The 19,285-nt window shown below is 38.8% G+C and overlaps 1 protein-coding gene and 1 pseudogene across 1 annotated transcript in view; both read right to left on the bottom strand.

Annotated features, from left to right (window-relative positions):
• The window catches only part of CNST (consortin, connexin sorting protein), a 101,628-nt gene that overhangs the window by 19,459 nt on the left and 62,884 nt on the right, over window positions 1-19,285 (bottom strand). Inside the window, 5 exon segments of the mRNA XM_014591114.2 lie at window positions 4,696-4,792; window positions 4,964-4,985; window positions 7,690-7,804; window positions 8,263-8,349; window positions 11,916-11,946. Coding sequence (XP_014446600.2) covers window positions 4,696-4,792; window positions 4,964-4,985; window positions 7,690-7,804; window positions 8,263-8,349; window positions 11,916-11,946 — 352 coding nt within the window.
• On the bottom strand, window positions 14,213-15,247 carry LOC102473605 (heterogeneous nuclear ribonucleoprotein C pseudogene; annotated as a pseudogene).

The raw sequence follows: 19,285 nt of genomic DNA, 5'->3' as shown, positions 1-19,285 counted from the left end.
GCTGACCACGACTCAGGCCCCTGTTCCGGGCAGCCTGAAAACACATCGGTTGCATATGCATTTGCCTAGGGTCCTGGTGCTGGAGGGCCAAAGGGAGTGTAAAATAGTGTGGCTGGGCACCTCTGAGGGGACCTCTTCTATCTCTCTCTCCCATGCATACACATTCACTCTATTATGAATAAGAATAAATGACATGGCATATTAAGTAAATATTTTTACATAGTAAATCTTAGACATTCATTTATAATTTAAAATGTAAGAAAAGAAATATTGGGGCCTTGCTGGTAGTATCCACTGGATATTTCTGCTGACAGGGCAAGGCCACACAAGAGACCAGTGACAAAGTAAGACCCTGTCTAAAATACCACACATAAATACAGAGTGAATAATAAAAGCTGTTTTATTTATTTATTTATTTTTAAAGTAATACAGGGGGGCCAGCAGGTGGCATGGTGGTTAAGGGCACTGGACTTCCATATGGCTGACTGTGGTTTGAGTCCTAGACCTGGTGGCTTGCTTTCTCACTTTCTCTCTCTCTCACTCTGTCCCTCTCTGGTCAAGATTAAAAATAAGTAAAATAAATAAAGTTAAAATAAAAAAAGGAATACAGAGACCAGTAGATAGCATAATGGGTATGTCACTAGACTCCCACTTAGTTGACCATGGTTCGAGTCCCAGACCCGGTGACTTAAAACTCACACTGGAAGCGTGTGTGTGCATGCCCAAAATCTCAAGAGGAGAATGGAAGAGAAGGGACTGAGGAATGGCGATCCCTCTTGGCGGGGGGATGGGGGGAGATTTCTCACTTGCTGTCTCTTTCTGTCTCTCTGGCAAGTGTGAGCATCCTAAAGCAAAAATCTTTAAAAATATATATATTTAAAAATTTTCATGTAATAATGAATGGGAATTACACAAATTAACAGATAACAGAGAAGCTTGCTGATCCTTCGTTTATTGATACATTTAGTGTCATAACTATTTTAGAAGTTTTAACTATTTTTCAGTCCTATCTTAAGTTTATATAAATGGGACAAAGGTAAAAATAAGACAAACTATGGTGATAATTTTATTTCATTTGGCTTTCACTTATTGGTACTTCTAATAATTATTGGGCCAGCAGATGGCATGCTGGTTAAGGCATTAGATCCCATATGACTGATTCTGCAGTCAAGTCCTGGACCTGGTGGTCTGAGAAACACACTGGGTACATGTATATGTACACTCAAAATCCCAAGAGGAGAAGGGACTGTGGCTTGGACCCCTCCTGAGTGGTGATTTCTCACTTTCCTTCTCTCTCTTTCTCTGGTGAATGTATGTGCCTATAGAAAAAAATCTAAAATAGATAAATAATAATAATTCCAACTGAGAAAACGGAGAAGTGGGGCCCAAACCATAACAACAATAACAAAAACATCCTTACTTAAATGTCCTCAAGACCAGAAGGTGGTGGGACCAGCAGTTAGAGTAATGGCTATGTCGCTGGACTCCCATGTAGTCGACCGCGGTTTGCTTCCCGGACCCGGTGGCTTAAAACTCACACTGGGCGCGCGTGCGTGTGTGCCCAAGATCCCGAGAGGAGAATGGAGGAGAAGGGATTGTGGCGTGGCCATCCCCCCTGGGGGGTGATTTCTCGCTTTCTGTCTCTCTGTCTTTCTGGTGAGCATATGTGTCCTATAGCAAAAACCTCTCCAAAATAAAAGGAAAAAGAAAACACATGGACATTTCATCTCTAATAGTTGTCTGCTTTGCCATGGAGCTTACTGACCTGCCCTTCTGTTAAGATGGGGAAGGTTAAAGCAAAAGGGCCACAACCAGGTGGAAAGGGGGCACTCCTGTCCTCCACAAATTCCCAGTACCCAAAAGCTCAGAAGATGGCCCTTGAAACATGTCCATAGGATTCAGAGATGAAATGAGGTTGGGGACTACAGTCTTACAGGGACTGTAAAAGCATAGGAAACAGAATCAACCCTCCCTTCAATCAGAGGAATGGACTGTACTGCTCCCAGATGGTACCTAAATGACCACAGATTTCCAGGAGAGCTGCGCAGGAGTAAGCTTGTCCTCAGCTAGCCTACGGGCGCTCATCCCCCACAGAACCACCTGGATTCAGTCATTAACAGTAATCCTGCCAGCTCCAACTGCGAGCAGACTTTGCCAGCAGCCCCTGGCGGCTGGAGGGCAGAGAAGAGGTTTGAGTAAACTGAGATGTAAATGTTAAAATGAAGTCTGGATTAAGCAATAAAAAAAAATCAAAATGAGACTGTTTAATAACTATAAATGACTGAAAAATAACAGAATCATTCTGACATGCCATCATGTGAGTGAGAAGTGAGAGGGTTGACCCTAGTTACTGAACAAAAGACAACCATTGAAAATATTGTATCTAATAAACTGAGATACCATTTTAGTGGTTAATAGTAAAGACAAAGCATAAGTACAATGTATTATTTACAGAACAGTCTAAAAATGGTTGCTTTATCCCATTATTTAGAAATAATAATAATAATAAAAATAAAAAAAGACATAACTTAAGGGACCAGCAGATGGCATAATGGTTACGTTGCTAGACTCCCACATAGTAGACAGCAGTTCAAGTCCTGGATCCAGTGACTTGAAACTCACGCCAGGTGTGTGAGCATGTGTGCCCAAGATTCCAAGAGGAGAAGAGAGGAGAAGGGATTGCAACATGGCCATCTGCCCAGGGAGCAATTTCTTGCTTTCTGTCTCTTTCTCTCTGGTGAGCACAAGTGCCCTTTAGCAAAATTCTCTCCCTAAAAAACAAAAACACATGCAAAAAAAGATATATAATTTAGATGGAGTTCCAAACTACATTTGGCATCCCCCAAATTGTTGAGATTTCTTTTTAAAACATTATTTCATCACATTTGGGCAAGATTTCTCTCCTTGGAATTTAGATCACATTTCCTCAATAGACGGTTATTAGTAATATGTTAGTATTATTGAAGTCCTTGATATTTCATGCAACTTACTTAGCAGAAGCATGCTATGGTCAGTTAAAAACCAAAGATTCAAGTCCTAGTTGTGAATCGAAGCGCCAAGCAAGTGACTTAAAATCAGTGCCTCCATTTCCCTCCTCGACAGCACCGAACAGTGACCAAAGTTAAGTCTCAGACTTACATAAACACCCCCATAATAGCACTCCTTACAACCTGTACAACACACAACACAGAGACACATCCACGCCCCGTGAGATGGCTTTTTATTTTTTTTTTTAAGAATTATTTTATTGGGACCAGCAGTTAGCGTAATGGCTATGTCGCTGGACCCCCACGTAGTCAACCGAGGTTCACGTCCTGGACCCAGTGGCTTAAAACTCACGCTGGGTGCATGCGTGCGCGTGCCCAGGATCCCAAGAGGAGAATGGAGGAGAAGGGATTGTGGCGTGGCCATCTCCCCTGGGGGGTGATTTCTCGCTTTCTGTCTCTCTGTCTCTGTCTGTCTGGTGAGCGCACGCGCCCTATAGCAAAAAACCTCTCAAAAAAATTTTTTTTATTTAACTTTATTTACTTATTTAAATTTGGCCACTACAGTGAGAGTGAGAAAGAGAGAATGTGAGAAAGCAAGTCACCAGGACCAGGATGCGAACCACAGTCAACTGTATGGGAGAGTCCAGTACCCTAACAACCATGTCACCTGCCAGCCCCAGCAAGACAGCTTTTTATGAGACCCCCATCAACATTATGATGAAGTTTATTTTACTCTGATTTCTGACATAAGAAAAAACAGGAAAAACAGAACATAATAGGACTGACCAACGTAGTATTTCGAACTTGCCCAATGTAAAAAAAAAAAAAAAAGGAAAAAAGATCTGAAAAAATAAAAAAGTACTTTGTGACGAGTAAAAGGCAAATTAAATAGACAGCATCCAAATCATCTTCTATCTTTAGGGCAACTCGCTGAAAACACTTGATACTTCCTTTCAATTTCAGGGCTTTCAGGCTTGGGAATGTGAAGACCATGAATATAAATTAGTAATAAAATCAAGTATGGGGGAAAATAGTAAAATCTAAATACATACTTATTTGTCTTTATTTTTTCAGGTTTTTACGATGAACAACATGAAATTTTAATTAATTAATTAATTTTTAAACATGAAATGTTTATAAAGATTTAGAAAAAGTTTCTAAAAATCCTTTGATGTAAGACACAAAGTGGTATAAATACATCAAAAATGCATTAGAGGTATATATACAGACATTAAAGTATATCATATGTTAGTTAACCAAGAGGCAAAGAGAATACTTTTTATAGATGAAATTATCAAGATAGAGAGTTTTTAAATATCTAGCGTCACAGACCAAATTTCTGGTAAAAGTTCATACAATAGTTGTTAATTTTTAAACAGAAAAAGATTTTGAATGTACCAAAACCAATTCTATTTCAGAACATTTTTATACAATCTCTTCACAATACATATAACCACCTACTAAAAACATGGAAATGAATTTATGTTTTTATAAGAATGTAGATCTTATAATGTCTACTACTAGATGTCTAAAGATGGAGTTATGCAACAGGAAAAATAAATCTTGCTTTGGTAATTTTCTAGAAGAGATATACATACAAAAATGTAAACACAAAATCGTTCTTTCACACCGATACAGATTAACGCTTGTAAAATACATTAGGAGGCAGGAAGCTTTTATATCACCCCAACTTAATTTAAAAAGATACCTGACTCTTTGGCTGTAGCTCCTCTTTCCTTTGGATCTTCAGACACTATTAACTGCATAATACATTTCCTTCCCAGAGACTTTTCTACGGCCGCTATCTAAAAAGTTTAAAAACAACAACAAAAAAGCTAACTTTTTGGAAACTGTTGCATTAAATTAGAAAGTTGAAAATAACATGAGAAAGGTTTCTTTATTTTCTGAAGCAATCCATAAACAGACATATTACACTAACATTTTTCCTTTAAATATTTTGAAAAGAAACACCTTACCTTATGTTTGGATAAAAGAGGACTGTAGGAAAAAAAGGAGAAAGAAGAATTGAAAAAAAATCTTAACGGCAATACGCTTCCAAACAAATGTCACTGAAATGGCTGTAAAAAAAAATATAGCTTCTCTGGATTCTAATATTAGCACAGAACATTTCCTCAGCTGAAACATTACCACTGGCTTACATAGTTCAAAGTGCAGTTATATCAGTGTTAATCTCCTTAGATAGCCAATTACTATTGAAAACCCCAAAGATACTATAAATGCTGAAATCTAGAATTAAAAAAAAATAATATTAACTTTTTGCTAATAATGTATTTAGACTACCTCACACACATATATTTTCAAAATTTCAGTTAATATTATTATAATTGAAAACAGATTACGGTGAAAGACAGTTCTGTTAGAAATACCCAGAGAAACAGATCATCAAAAGTAGCCTTTAAACATTTAATTTTAGGGAATATTCAATGTAACAGAACATACATATCCAACAAAGGCATTTGTAAAACATTAAGAAGTTACTAGTTCTGTGGAAAAGGCAGGGAAGGTGTTTACACTGTATTTTGAAAGTAAGAACATGATCTTTACTTTAAAAGATTTCATTATTCTGTGGGCCAGCAGATGGCATAATGGTTATGTCGCTGGACTTCCACATAGTTGACAGATGACCATGGTTTGAGTCCCAGATCTGGTGGCTTAAAACGCAAGCCAAATGCATGTGCCTGCATGCCCAAGATCCCAAGAGGAGAATGGAAGAGAAGGGATTGTAGTATGGCCACCCCCATGGGGGGGTGGGGGGTGATTTTGCACTGTTTCTCTGGTCAGTATACATATCCCATAGCAAAAATCTCTCTCTTCAAAAAGAAAAAAATTCCACTATATAAAAATGCTATGAAGTTGAATGTTAACATGCTAAGAAATGAGAATGTAATTCAGAATCCCTGAAAATAGTTTTATAGGTTCAAATCGAATATAAGAAAATCGTCATCATAAGATCTAAATAAGCCTCCACTTCTGAATCTAGAATCATTCTTCAGAGGCTAATCTAAAACATTCAAAAGCAAGTTCTCTATGTGCTGCATAAACATAGCAACAACTATCTGGCACCACTTCATTAACAAAAAGAGCTTTACTTTGACTCTTCATGATTCTGAGAGAGAAGGAAAAAAGTTATGATGAGAATGAAAAATCTTTTATCTGTTGTACTGACTTATGCTTTGGGGCTAGTGGGTGGCATGGAAGTTAAGATGGCTGGATTCTATATAGCTGATTGTGCAGTTCAAGTCTGGCAGCTTGAAAATCATGCCAGGTTAAAAGAAAACAAAAAAGAAAAAAAAAAGAAAATCATGCCAGGTACACATGCATGTGTGCCCCAAGCCTAAGAAATTTCTCATTTCACTCTTCCTTCCTGTCTCTGTCAAGGGTATGTACCCTACAGCAAACTAAAAAAAGAAGATGAAAAAAACCCAAAAAAACGAAGTGCTTTATAATTTAGTTTTAAAAAGTCCAATTCCTTGAGTTGGTCTCATGGCCTGGTTATTGCGGGGGCCAGATCTCAAATGGCCAACCATGTGAATCCTGGCCCCAGCAGCTTGAAAAATAGGATGGAAAAATGGAGGTGGGATGGAGGCATATCCACATCCTGCTGGGCAAGCCTTTCTCCCTCTCCTTTTGGTGAGCACATGTACCCTCTAGCAAAAATAAATAAATAAATAAATCTAACTCCTTGATACAAACCAAGTGCTATGGTAAAAGTAGCTTCCTTCTGCAGCATTCTGGTTGAACACTAGACTATACTTATTCTTCAGCATTAAAGTACTGTTAAAAATGTTTATGTTTCAGGGTTGGCCCTATAGCGTAGTAGTTCTTCAACTCCATGTGCTGGGAGCTAGGTGCTAAGCAGCTGACTGCAGTACAACCCTGGTCCTAGTGGACTGAAAAACATGACAGGAGCATGTACATGCATGCCCAAAATTTTGATGGGATGAAGAAATGGGGGAGAAAGGATTGTGGTATGACCATGCCCCACTGGAGGGGGGATGCTTTTTTTTTTTTTGTCTCTGAGTGTATGTGCCTACTGACAGAAGTAAAAAAGGAACCATCATAATTTATTATATTTATTTTAATTTTTCCAGTTGAAAACATCAAAAAACAAAGAAATGCGGGCCAGCAGGTGGCATACTGGTTGAGATGCTGGACTCTCACATGGCCGACCACAGTTTGAGTCCTGGACCTGGCAGCTTGCTCTCTCCCTTTCTCTCTCTCTCTCTGTGTCTCTGTCTCTGTCCCCCTCTGGTGAGTACACATGCCTTATAATGAATAATGACAAAAAAATAATATAAAAGGGAAAGAAATGGATATTACATTCCAATATTTAATGCAATGCCATAACACTTCGATTTTCTTTTTTTTTTTTTTTTGGAGAGATTTTCACTATAGGGCGCGTGTGCTCGCTCGCCAGACAGAGAGAGACATAGAGACAGAAAGCGAGAAATCACCCCCCAGGGGGGATGGTGACACCGCAATCCCTTCTCCATTCTCCTCTTGGGATCTTGGGCACGCACGCACACGTGCCCAGCGTGAGCTTTAAGTCACCGGGTCTGGGATGCAAACCGTGGTTGACTACGTGGGAGTCCAGCGACATAGCCATTACACTAACTGCTGGTTCCCCCAACACTTCGATTTTCTACTGAAACTCATACTAACCAAATTCTGACATACTTACTCTTGATGTGTTGTGCAGAATTTAGTAAGCCGTTCAAAATCTTCACCTTTAAATCCTTTTTCTGAATTTCTTGGAGACATAACTGCATGTGGTTGTACAGTTTTCCATTTTGTTTCTACATTTAAAATATTTGTTAGTCATTAGCTCTTATGAACCATATTTAGAAAGCAAAAAATACTTATCTGCAACCACTGACAAAAATTAGCATACAAAATTATCTTCTCTAACAACTTAAGAGTCAACACAGTTAGAAATAGCTAGGTGATTACTTTTCAATATAAGTAAATATCATCCAGGAGACTAAATTAGCCAGTAAATCATGTGGTATGATTTTAAGAAATGTAAATAGCCACAACTGTTATTTTTTGGCATTTATGTAGAAAGAAAAAATACAAAGAAAAAAAAGTTCATAATAAATAGTCTTATGTTAAAAATTCTATGTTCTTTGCAATATTACCTTGACAATGGAAACATCTATTTCTTGACTTACAAAATCAGGTCAAATATGTTAACTTTCTAGATAGCGATTTGTTAGCTTACTGATAATTCCACATTGGGTTAGTCTGTACTTACCCCATTGTTCTTGAATGGCAGAGAGATTTGCAAGCAACTGTTCATGATATAATCGTTCAAGCTGAATGAATTTCATTGCTTTCTCATCTGAACATTAAAGTTGAGGAAAAGAGAAATCCAGACTATTTACATTAAGCTCCATATCTGAAAAGGAATGTCCTATGAGAGTTGAGAAATTTGTGGTTTTCCCCAAAATTAAAGGACTCTAAATATTTTTACATTGAAACATATCTAAAGTAATGTTGGGGCCAGACAATGGTGGAGGAGTAAAATGCAACACTCTGTGAGGCAATCCGTATGGGAAGGTTCTCAATCCAGCAATTTCCCTGAATAGGCTGAGCACATGAGATCTGGGCTGCCTTAAGACTCAAGATGGATCACAGCACTGGGACCCTGTTGGGGTTGGTGTCTATCCCCTTCTCTGTCTCTCACTCATAGAAAAAAGAAACTTTAAAAATAAATAAATACTACTTCTTGGTTTTAAAATAGGTTTTTTTTTTTTGTTTGTTTTGTTTTTTTAAGTTTTACTATAGGGCATGTACACTCACCAAGGGGAGACAGAGTGAGAGAGTGAGAGAAAGTGTGAAATTGCCCCCACAAGGGGAACTACCACACTGCAATCCCTTCTCCACCATTCTCCTCTCAGTATCTTAGGCATGCCTTGCATGATTTTCAATCCTCCTGGTCTTGAACCATGCAGCCCACCATATGGAATCCAGCTTCCTGCACCTCCATGCCATCTGCTGACCTGAAGTAGTTTTTAATGTAGCATATTATGCAGTAACTGCTTGGGTTTCATACTATCAATAAAAAATAGACACTAAAGGAAAGCTTTAATGCTCAAGTAACACCTGCTTGCTGACATATTCCTGGCAGAATCCTACCAGTTAAAAGTAATTTGACTGTTTTTCAATCCATTCATCTGTTTGTGGGCATCTGGGTTGGATCCACGTCTTAGTAATTGTGAATAATGCTGCAATAAACATCGATGTGCAAGCACTTTTCCAACTAAGAATTCTTCTGTCCCTATAAAATACTACTCAGCCATAAAAAAAAAGACTCTGGCTTTTGACAGAAATTGGATGAATATGGAAGACTGACTGCTGAGTGAAGCAAGCTAGGTTATGAAGGAGAGACACTGTATGTCTCCACTTAATATATACTGTGTGTCTGCACTCTATGACCAAAACTGAATGACTAAAGGACATAGAAACACAGTAAATGGTTGTGAATACTGGATATAGTGTGGGAAGAGGGTGGGTGAAGGAGTAGAGTCTGAGGAAGGACATTAGGGAGAAAAATAGAGAGCTTAGCATTAATAGGACAAAGAAATGGGGTATTACCTGTTGAAGATAACTTTTTAGTGTTATCAACTAGACTGAGGAGAAATGTACACATGATGGAATATTCACTTTGCAAGTTAAATAATGTGATTGAATGTATAAAAGAACTTCAAATAAAATAAGATTATATGTTATGATACTATATATAAATGTAATGGATTAAAATATATTATTAAAATTTTAAAGAAAAGTAATTTGACTGGAAGAGGACCCACATGGACTCTTTGAATCTTTATGTTTTTTCTCCTTAAATTACTTTCTGGGGACCAGCAGTTAGTGTAATGGCTATGTCGCTGGATCCCATGTAGTTGACCGTGGTTTGCGTCCCAGACCCGGTGGCTTAAACTCACGCCGGGCGCGTGTGGGTGCGTGCCCAAGATCCCGAGAGGAGAATGAAGGAGAAGGGAATGCGGCGTGGCCATCCCCCACCGGGGGATGATTTCTTGCTTTCTGTCTCTGTCTCTTTCTGTCTGTCTGGCAAGCGTAAGCGCCCTATAGCAAAAACCTCTCCAAAAAAAAAATAAATAAATAAAAAATAAAATTACTTTCTGTCAAGTAAATATGTGCTCTTTCTAATCAAGCATTTGTTTCTGGTTTCAAATCCATTTTAATATTTTACTTATTTCCCATTGAATGCTTCCTCCCATAAGACTAAAAGATTCCAAGCCAAAACAATGACAGGACAAAAATTAAATGAATCTTATATAAAAATTTAATTAATTTGCCACAGTGATTTTCATAATTATTAATATGAACCTCCCCTTTTTTCCCCTGTAGATCTTCTAATGAATTTTTGCCTTCACATTTGTATCACACATACTTGCATCTTTTGAGGCCAAGATACGTTTTCCAACGGCTGATCTTCCTTTGGGCAATGTTCTAAATGTTGACCCAAAAATAAAGTGGAGAAAAGCTGTTTCAATTTTTGTCCTTTCCAGGATTATGATGAGATTTGGTCCTCTCTGTCTTTTTGTAGTTGTAAAGATATCCCAAGGATCATAAAATAGGCCAAAAAGGAGGAGGAATAATTCCTTCTTTCCTCTGCCCATGAAAAAACACCAGTGTTTCTCCAACTTTATTAAATACAACACACAGCTGAAAAACTTGTTGAAATACAGATCCATGGGTCTGGTCCCCGTAAGTTCTGATTGAGGGCCTCTGAATCTGCATTTCTAACAAGCTCCCAGGGCTACTGATGCTGCCAGTCTACACTGTGCTACAGCACATCCTCATTATTTGGGTTAAAAAAAAAAGAGAGTTCCATCTTCATTTCCGCCAGAACTAGATTTCCACCATACTTAGTAATAAGCTGGCATTGTCTGAAGTTGTATCACATTTTGTTTAACAGGGCTCAGGACAGTAACTACTTATCCCTCAGGCTGGTAGGAATGTGGGCAAGGTCAACAAGGCTAGGAGGAAAGGCAAATGGCACGAATATGGAAAACCAGCTGCTTCTGATACATTCTTTTAAGAGAGAATACGCTGTTCTATTCTCACAGAGGCAAAGCATTTTATAAAATGGAAACTGATAAAAATGAGGGCAGAAATCTTTTCTCTAAAAATAATTAACTCATGATCTCGCTAGAAATGTTTATTCTGTTCATCACTAACGAAGAATTAATCTTCCCTTTGCAGTTACACAGCTGCAATAAGAGTCATGTGATATACTACATGTAACATACCTGACAAGTACTACAGCATGAATATGTATCATTTGATTTGTTTATGTGCTTAATTCAAAAGAAAGAAAACCCAAATGATTTAAAAATTTTATTTTTCATCAATATGTGCTCCCCCTCCCCTTCTGAGTATATTTAATTTTGGTAAAATTAGGGTTTATTTATGGGAGGTCAAATTTGGGAGGGAATTTTTTTTTTTTGAGAGGTTTTTTCGCTATAGGGCATGTGCGCTCGCCAGTCGGACAGAGAGAGATATAGAGACAGAAAGCGAGAAGTCATCCCCCAGGGGCGATGGTCACGCCGCAATCCCTTCTCCTCCATTCTCCTCTCACGCACGCACACACACCCAGCATGAGTTTTAAGCCACCGGGTCCGGGACGCGAACTGCAGTCGACTACGTGGGAGTCCAGCGACATAGCCATTATGCTAACTGCTGGTTCCAGGGAGGGAATTTTTTGAAAGAACAAAAATTTTCTATACTTTGCTTTTTAATGTGACATACAACTGTCAAAACTCACTGAAACCATAACATTTGCACATCTTATTGTCTATAAAGTATACATCAATTTTTAAAAATGGATGGTTCTCTAAGAGTTCTGTAAGTTTCTTTTTGTAATGAAGAAAAGGATACAGTCCTCCTCCTGGAAATAGGACTCAGCTATCTGTTAAAAACAAACAAAACAGAGGGAATTAGATTAACATTTAGATGAAAAGATAAATTTGGGAGAAATCAAGACCTAGAAACTGAAGGTCTCTGAGAGCAAACTAAGAAAACTCTTATTTAACTACATTTATCAGTTCAGATAAAAACACTGACAGTAGGCATAGGACATAATTCTGAAGTCACTCATCTCAAGCAAAGTAAACACAGACATTCTTTGGTCTTTATACAACCTCATTCTTCCCAATATATTTGAAATAAAAGTAAATTTCCCTTATTCATTAAAGTTTGGAAGAACCTGTAAAACTTAGAAAACTGCTGCAGAGGCTTATAAAGTGTAATATAAGTGAAAAAAAAAAACAAAACGATTCTCTCCATTGTAAGTTAAAAACTTAAACTATATTACATCATGTGAGACCTTTAAACCCCATGCATTTCATTTCTATTGCACAAACTACTGGTTTAAAACTTCCCGGGACCTGACTTTTTTTTTGTTGTTGAGATTTTTGCTATTCCATGCATGCACTTGCCAGAGGGACGGAGAGATAGGAACCAAGAAATCATCCATTGGGGGGGATGGCCATGCCACAATCCCTTCTCCTCCATTTTCCTCTCGGGATCTTGGGCATACATGCACGCATGTCTGGTATAAGTTTAAAGCTGCCGGGTCCGTGACTTGAACTGTGGTCGACTATGTGGAAGTTCAGTGACACAGCTGTTTTGCCATCTGCTGGTCCCTGTTTTGATATTTAAGAAAAGACTGGGCAAAGTGCGAACAACTAGTAGAGACATTTAAGATATGTACGAAGTGCTGCACACAGTAAATAACACTAGATAGGGGGTCTGGAAACTCAGGACATGGTCCCCAAATGCAGCTTGTCCCTTACTAGAGTCATTCTTTTTTAAAGGTTTTTGCCACAGTGCACATGCATTTATTTGCCAGAGAGAAAAAGCAAGAAATTATCCACCAGAGGAGATAGCCACACAGCAATCCCTCCTCTATTCTCCTCTTGGGATTTCATGGGAATTCAGCATCTTCACCACCACATTACCTGCTAGTCCCTAGATTCATTCTAAGGAAGCTTTAAATTAAAAAATTCTTTTATCTAAAAACTCACATTTTTAGATTTTTATATAGATACTTTATTAACAGTTTATCAAAACTAAAAGTATTTATTATAAATTCTTGTACAAACTTGTGTTGGAATATTTCCTCTTTCAATTTTTTAAAGTTTATGCTGATTCTTACTAAGTCTCTAGTAAAAAAGGTATCCCTTCATAGATCATTATCTCCATTTTGAGGTAACTGCAATGTAAAGGGCAATAAAGTACTTGTCAAATCTGTTATATAAGCTAGCAATAAAAAGAAATGGATTTTTCTAAATTCCCCAGTGGAAACAACAGGCTTTTCAAGTACATACTTGCCTACAGACCTAACATTTTTCCTAAGTAGTGTAGATGACTGGATTCAATCACCTCTCTAAATTTCCAACTTAAAGTCAAATTCCATACTTTTTTTTTTTAAGAGATTTTTTACTATAGGGTGTGTGCTCACCAGACAGACAGGGAGACAAAAAGCGAGAAATCACCCCCAAGGGTAGATGGCCACACTGCCATCCCTTCTTCTCCATTCTCCTCTTGGAATTTTGGGAATACATGCACATGTGCCCAGACTGAGTCCCCACGCCCCAACCCCGGTTTAATAAGGACTTCTTCATTTTGAGGGAAAAGGTACCTAACATCAGGCTGCTCACAAAAATAACCCACAGTAACAACTTTAGAAAACAAATCTTAAGACTATTACACTCTTTTCTAGAGGATGCATTTGACATGCCAACTCCCACTCACAAAGATACACTGTTAGATTTGTGTTGAACAGCCCTACAGGCACTCTAATGTGGGGCATAAGACATACTTCTAACTCAAAGCTGCTCTCAGGTGCTACTCAACTAGATGATACTGCCTTTGCAGTTAGGGAAGCAACTTCTGAACTCATCAGTGAATGAAAAGATCTGTACTCCTTGTGTAACAAGGGATTATTTTGGAGACAGTCGATAAAAATCATACATCCTTTTTATTGTTAAGTCGTAAAGAGGTATCAAAATTAAAAGCAAAATTATAGGATAAGACTTAACAGAACTACTAGGAGCATCAAAAGAAGTGAAATGGGACCAGGTGCAGGGTAGTATGAATTAATGAACGTGGGAAGGGCAAAGATGGGGAGAACAGTGAGCATGTGCCAAAGATACTAGGGGAGAGGATCTAGGGAAAATTTTGATCTTAGACAAGCGCCTCGGTAAAGAAATAATGGGTAAGGTTTCTAAACCCCACTATGTGCTTAAGAGTCATCTTTGCCATTGGCGCTGTCTCTCTCATCCTCTCCTTCCTCAGCCTCTTTTTCATCATCCTTGATCAACTCCAGCTGTTTGCTTGCTCTGTTCCTTTTTGATTTTTTCCCAGGTTTTTCAGAAGAGAATACAATTTTTGTTTTATCTGGGTTAACTCCTTAATGGCCTAAATGTCATCTCCTTTCAACTTTCCAGACTTGGAAGACGATCCTCGTCGTCCACTCTTACAATTGAAGTTTCTGCCCCTCCGTGAAGTGTTTCCTGATACACGCTGGCATTTCGAGGGCACTACAGCACGAGCAATAGGAGGTGGCGGTGGAATACATGCTGGGTAACTGTACATCCTGTCATAATAATTGCACTGAAAGTCATGGTCCAAGTCAAAAGAGGACCCGTATATCTCTGCTGCAGATCATTTCGCACCTGCTTTTCCTGGGTTCACTTTTGGCTCTGCAGCCAGATTAATATCTAAAACCGGGCCAGCAATCATCCAGCCATCCTCTCCTGCCACAGTGGGCCGGGCATTCCTCTCATTAACATACTGAATGAAGGCAAAGCCCTTATGCACAGAGCAACCCACAAGTTTGCCACGCTTCAAGAAGATTGCCTCCACATCAGACTTCTTGACTGCAAGTGTGGTGAGATTCCCAATGAACACATGCGAGTTTATGGAGCGAGGATCTGTTTTGTTGGTAACATTGCTGGCCATTGCGATTGATGGCAAGATTCCTCACAAAGCCAAAAAGTATAGCTGAAGGTCAAAAAAAAAAAAATCTCACAAGAAGTTGAAGAAAAAGAGATAGATTCTGAATCTCTTGCTCCCAAGTTCTAAGCAAAGAAAGCGACTGCAGCTGGAGGTAGGCAATGCGGCCACAACCGCTCCATCTCCAATTCTTCACAAAATGTCCCAGCCTGAGTTTTAAGCCACCAGGTTCAGTCTAGAAACCTAACCATTATGCCATCTGCTGGTCCCCACCGTACTTATTTCCTACCAGGATTTTGTAAAGGAAAAAGTGATTCTCAAGATTCTGCTTGTCTTTTTTTTTTTTAAATTATTTATTTAATTTTATTTATTATTAGGAGTTTTAAAATTATTTAATTTTATTTATTATTATGAGTTTTAAAATCTGATTCAGGGCACATATGCTCACCAGAGAGAGACAGAGAGAGAGAGAGAAAGAGAGAGAAGGTGAGAAAGCAAGCCGCAAGGTTTACGACTCGAACTGCAGTCAGCCATATGGGAGTCCAAGGCCTCAACCACCATATGTAAACAGATTTTCTGTCACTTTAGAAATAAACTTTTTAGTTATAGCAGTTCTAATATCATAAAACAACTATGTGCCATGAAACCCAATACTTACTAAGTAAAAGGTGGGTACAGCATAGTGGTTAAGGGACCCAGATCGCATATGACCAACTGCAGTTTGAATCCCAGCTATGGTATCCTGAAAAACAACACTGGCCACATGTGTGTGTGTGTGGGAAATCCTGACAGGGTGGAGAAATGAAGAAGGGAAAGTGACATGACCACATCTCATTGGAATGCTTTCTTTCTTTCTCCCTCTCTCTCTGGCAAGCACATCTATCCTCTGGCAATTAAGAAAAAAAATGAAAAGCATTTCCAGGTGAAAGGGCAGCTTAAAAAATATACAGAAATGGGGCCAGCAGGTGGCATGGTGATTGAAGACACTGGATTCCGCCATGGCCCACAGCAGTTAAAGTCCCAGACCTGGCGGCTTGCTTTCTCACTTATCCCCTTTCTTGCTCTGTCCTCTCTGGTCAAATTTAAATACATAAATAAATTTACATAAAATGATTCTTTAAAAAAAAAAAAATATATGCAGGATATGGGCAAGCAGGTGGTGTGGTGGTTGAGGCGCTGGGCCCCCACATGTCTGGCCACAGTTAGCGTCCCAGACCTGGCAGCTTATTTTCTCACTCCCCCTGCCCTCCCCCTTTCTGACGAGCACACGTGCCCTACAGCAAATGAATAATAACAATAATAGAAATAATAGGAACCAGCAGTTAGCATAACGGCTATGTCACTGAACTCCCACGAAGTCAACCGCGGTTCGCATCCCGGACCCGGTGGCTTAAAACTCACGCCAGGTGCACGTGCATGCGTGCCCAAGATCCTGAGAGGAGAATGGAGGAGAAGGGATTGCGGCATGACCATCCCCCCTGGGGGGTGATTTCTCGCTGTCTCTATGTCTCTCTCTGTCTGTCTGGAGAGCATGCGCGCCCTATAGCGAAAACCTCTCCAAAAAAAAAAAAAAAAGAAACAAAAATAATAGAAATAATAAATAAAATTGTATGCATATACACAGACACACAGACACACACACACACACACACACACACACACACAGAATACTCTCCTATAGAAACCCCCAGCAAGTCTAGATGGACAAGAGAAGATGTGATTTTTCTTTCATTTTCATATGTTTAAATCTGAAATGTGGCCGGTATAGCAAAAGAGAATGTGGGGTTTGGAGGTGCATTACCTAACTTCTCATCCATACTTTAGTTCCACCATTTCACAGCTGTGTGACCTGGGAGATGTCACTTCACATCTCAAACCATTTCTTCTCTTAAAACAGAACAATAGGGACGGCAGGTGGTGTGGTAGTTAACAGCACTGGATCCCCCAGTCCTGGACCTGGTAGCTTGCTTTCTCACCCCTCTCCCACTCTGTCCCTTTCTGGTCAAATTAAAAATAAAAAATAAAGTTAAATAAAATAATTCTTAGAAAAAAAACAAAAACAAAAACAGGGACAATAATACCTATATCTGTATAACAGAAGGGTGCTGTAAGGATTGAAAAAAAAAGAGAATGCATACATAGTATATATTGGGTTGTCAGAAAAGTCATGAAGCATTTTTGCATAGAAAAGTATCTCATGAGTTCTCTGACGACCCAATACATACTCATACCATAAATACCCAGTGCATCGTAAGAAGTGCTTAAAATGGTTTTTGAGTCTGAGTATGAACCATGACTGCAAGATGTAGAGTAGAACTCTGTCAAGAAGCTGAAAACCATTTTGAGAGAGCTGGTTTTTAGGTTATCCTGGTTTCATGCTTCTTTTACCTACCGGGAACAACGCAGAGAGAATTAGGCAGGTGCTTTAGTCTGAATGTTTGTGCCACCCCCAAATTCCTAATTTGAAACCTCATCTCCAGTGTGGTAGTACTAAGACGTAGGCAGGCCTTTGGGAAGTGATAAGGTCACGCAGCCTGTGTCCTCACGGGATTAGTGTGCTTATAAACAAGGCCAAGAAACTTGTTTGCCCCTTTTGCCTTTAAAGACACAGCAGAAAGATTTCTTCTAGGACAGAGAGCAAGCTGTTTGCCAGATACCCACTCTCCTGGCACCTTGATTTTGGACTTTCCAGCTGTAGAACGTATACATTTCTACTGTTTATAAACTATGCAGCCTGTGGTATTTTTGCTGCAGCAGCTCCAATGGGACTAAGACAGAAGTGAATCTTTTTTTTTTTTTCTCTAGAGGTTTTTGCCATAGGGTGCGTGTGCTTGCCAGACAGGCAGAGAGACAGAGAGACAGAAAGTGAGAAATCATCCCCCAGGTGGATGGCCATGCCGCAATCCCTTCTCCTCCATTCTCCTCTCAGGATCTTAGGCATGCACGCACACGCGCCCAGTGTGAATTTTAAGCCACCGGGTCTGAGACTTGAACCGCGGTCGACTACATGGGAGTCCAGCGACATAGCCATTACGTTAACTGCTGGTCCCCAGAGGTGAATCTTTTAGCCAAAACCTTACAGAGTGGCTTCTAGGATTTCAAACGATTCATTTCTTGCCTAGTAGTTTCAGTGTAAGCTTTTCTCATTTGTATATAAAAAGCTCGCTCCACTTTCACACTTAAAGCTAATCTGGAATCATAATAACTAAATAAGTGTATAAAAGATTACTCATACCTAAGAATAAAAATTTTAAATGGAATATTTAACAGCTCCAAGAACTAAAAATACAAGTACACTCCTGAAGTACCTACAGCCATATTTCCAATGGCCTTTAGCATGTGATTCAGTATAACTGACACTTTAAAAATAACAATGTTTCCCAAAGTAATTCTCCTCCCTTTTTGAATTCATTATTTCTGTTAACAGTACTACCATTCCTCCAAACTGGGTATCTCGGTCATCTCTGCTTTCTTCTTTATCTTTTTTCATACCAAATCCTAGTGATTCCTCCAAAGTACTCAGTCTTCCTTATCCATTCCCACTGTGACCATGATAAACACAGTATTTTTTTTTTTACCTTACTCCTGAATAATAATGTTTTGCCTTATTCTCATCAAAATTTCACAAGCACTTATCTTAAGGCAACGAGTTCTATAAGGTTTGTTAAGAAAGACAGTTACCCTGTCCCTCTGTTCTACCCTCAAGTGCAAGCCTGGACTCCATACTCCTCTATTTTTATTTCTTTAAGCCGCTGTATCTGTAAGTATTATGCTTATATTAACTATTTCTAGATTTTTCAGATTTGGTGGGTCAGGACTGAGTCCTTTGCTCCCCTCCCCCCCAACCCTAAACATACTCTTTCTCTCACATACATATCCACCTTGCATCATCACACTGTAGTCAATTTAATGCATGCTAATATTATTATAAAAATATTTACTGTTTATGTGTGTGTGTATATATTTGTGTGTATGTGTATATATATATATGTATATGTATAGTATATATTATAATTACTTTTCCTTTCCAAAAAAATGTGTGGTTTTCCCTGGTGTTTTTTTCTTTTCCTTTTTTTTTTTTCATGAACGGTTTCTCATGTACTTCTTTACTAATACAACTCCAAACACTCCATCAAAATTCTATATCTTCTCTCATTACATTCAGATACATCAAATATTCAGATATAGGACAATTCTTTCACCAGACTTCTGATCTGCTCTCAACAGGACAGGTTATAATCTCCTTTCTGGAATATAGATGTCACCTGCAAATCTTCCTTCACCTAGAG

This window comes from Tupaia chinensis, unplaced genomic scaffold, assembly GCF_000334495.1.
Source record: "Tupaia chinensis unplaced genomic scaffold, TupChi_1.0 Scaffold000532_1, whole genome shotgun sequence".
Lineage (NCBI taxonomy): Eukaryota > Metazoa > Chordata > Mammalia > Scandentia > Tupaiidae > Tupaia > Tupaia belangeri.
The sequence above is the reverse complement of the archived record's forward strand: the minus strand, read 5'-3'. Positions and strand labels throughout refer to the sequence as shown.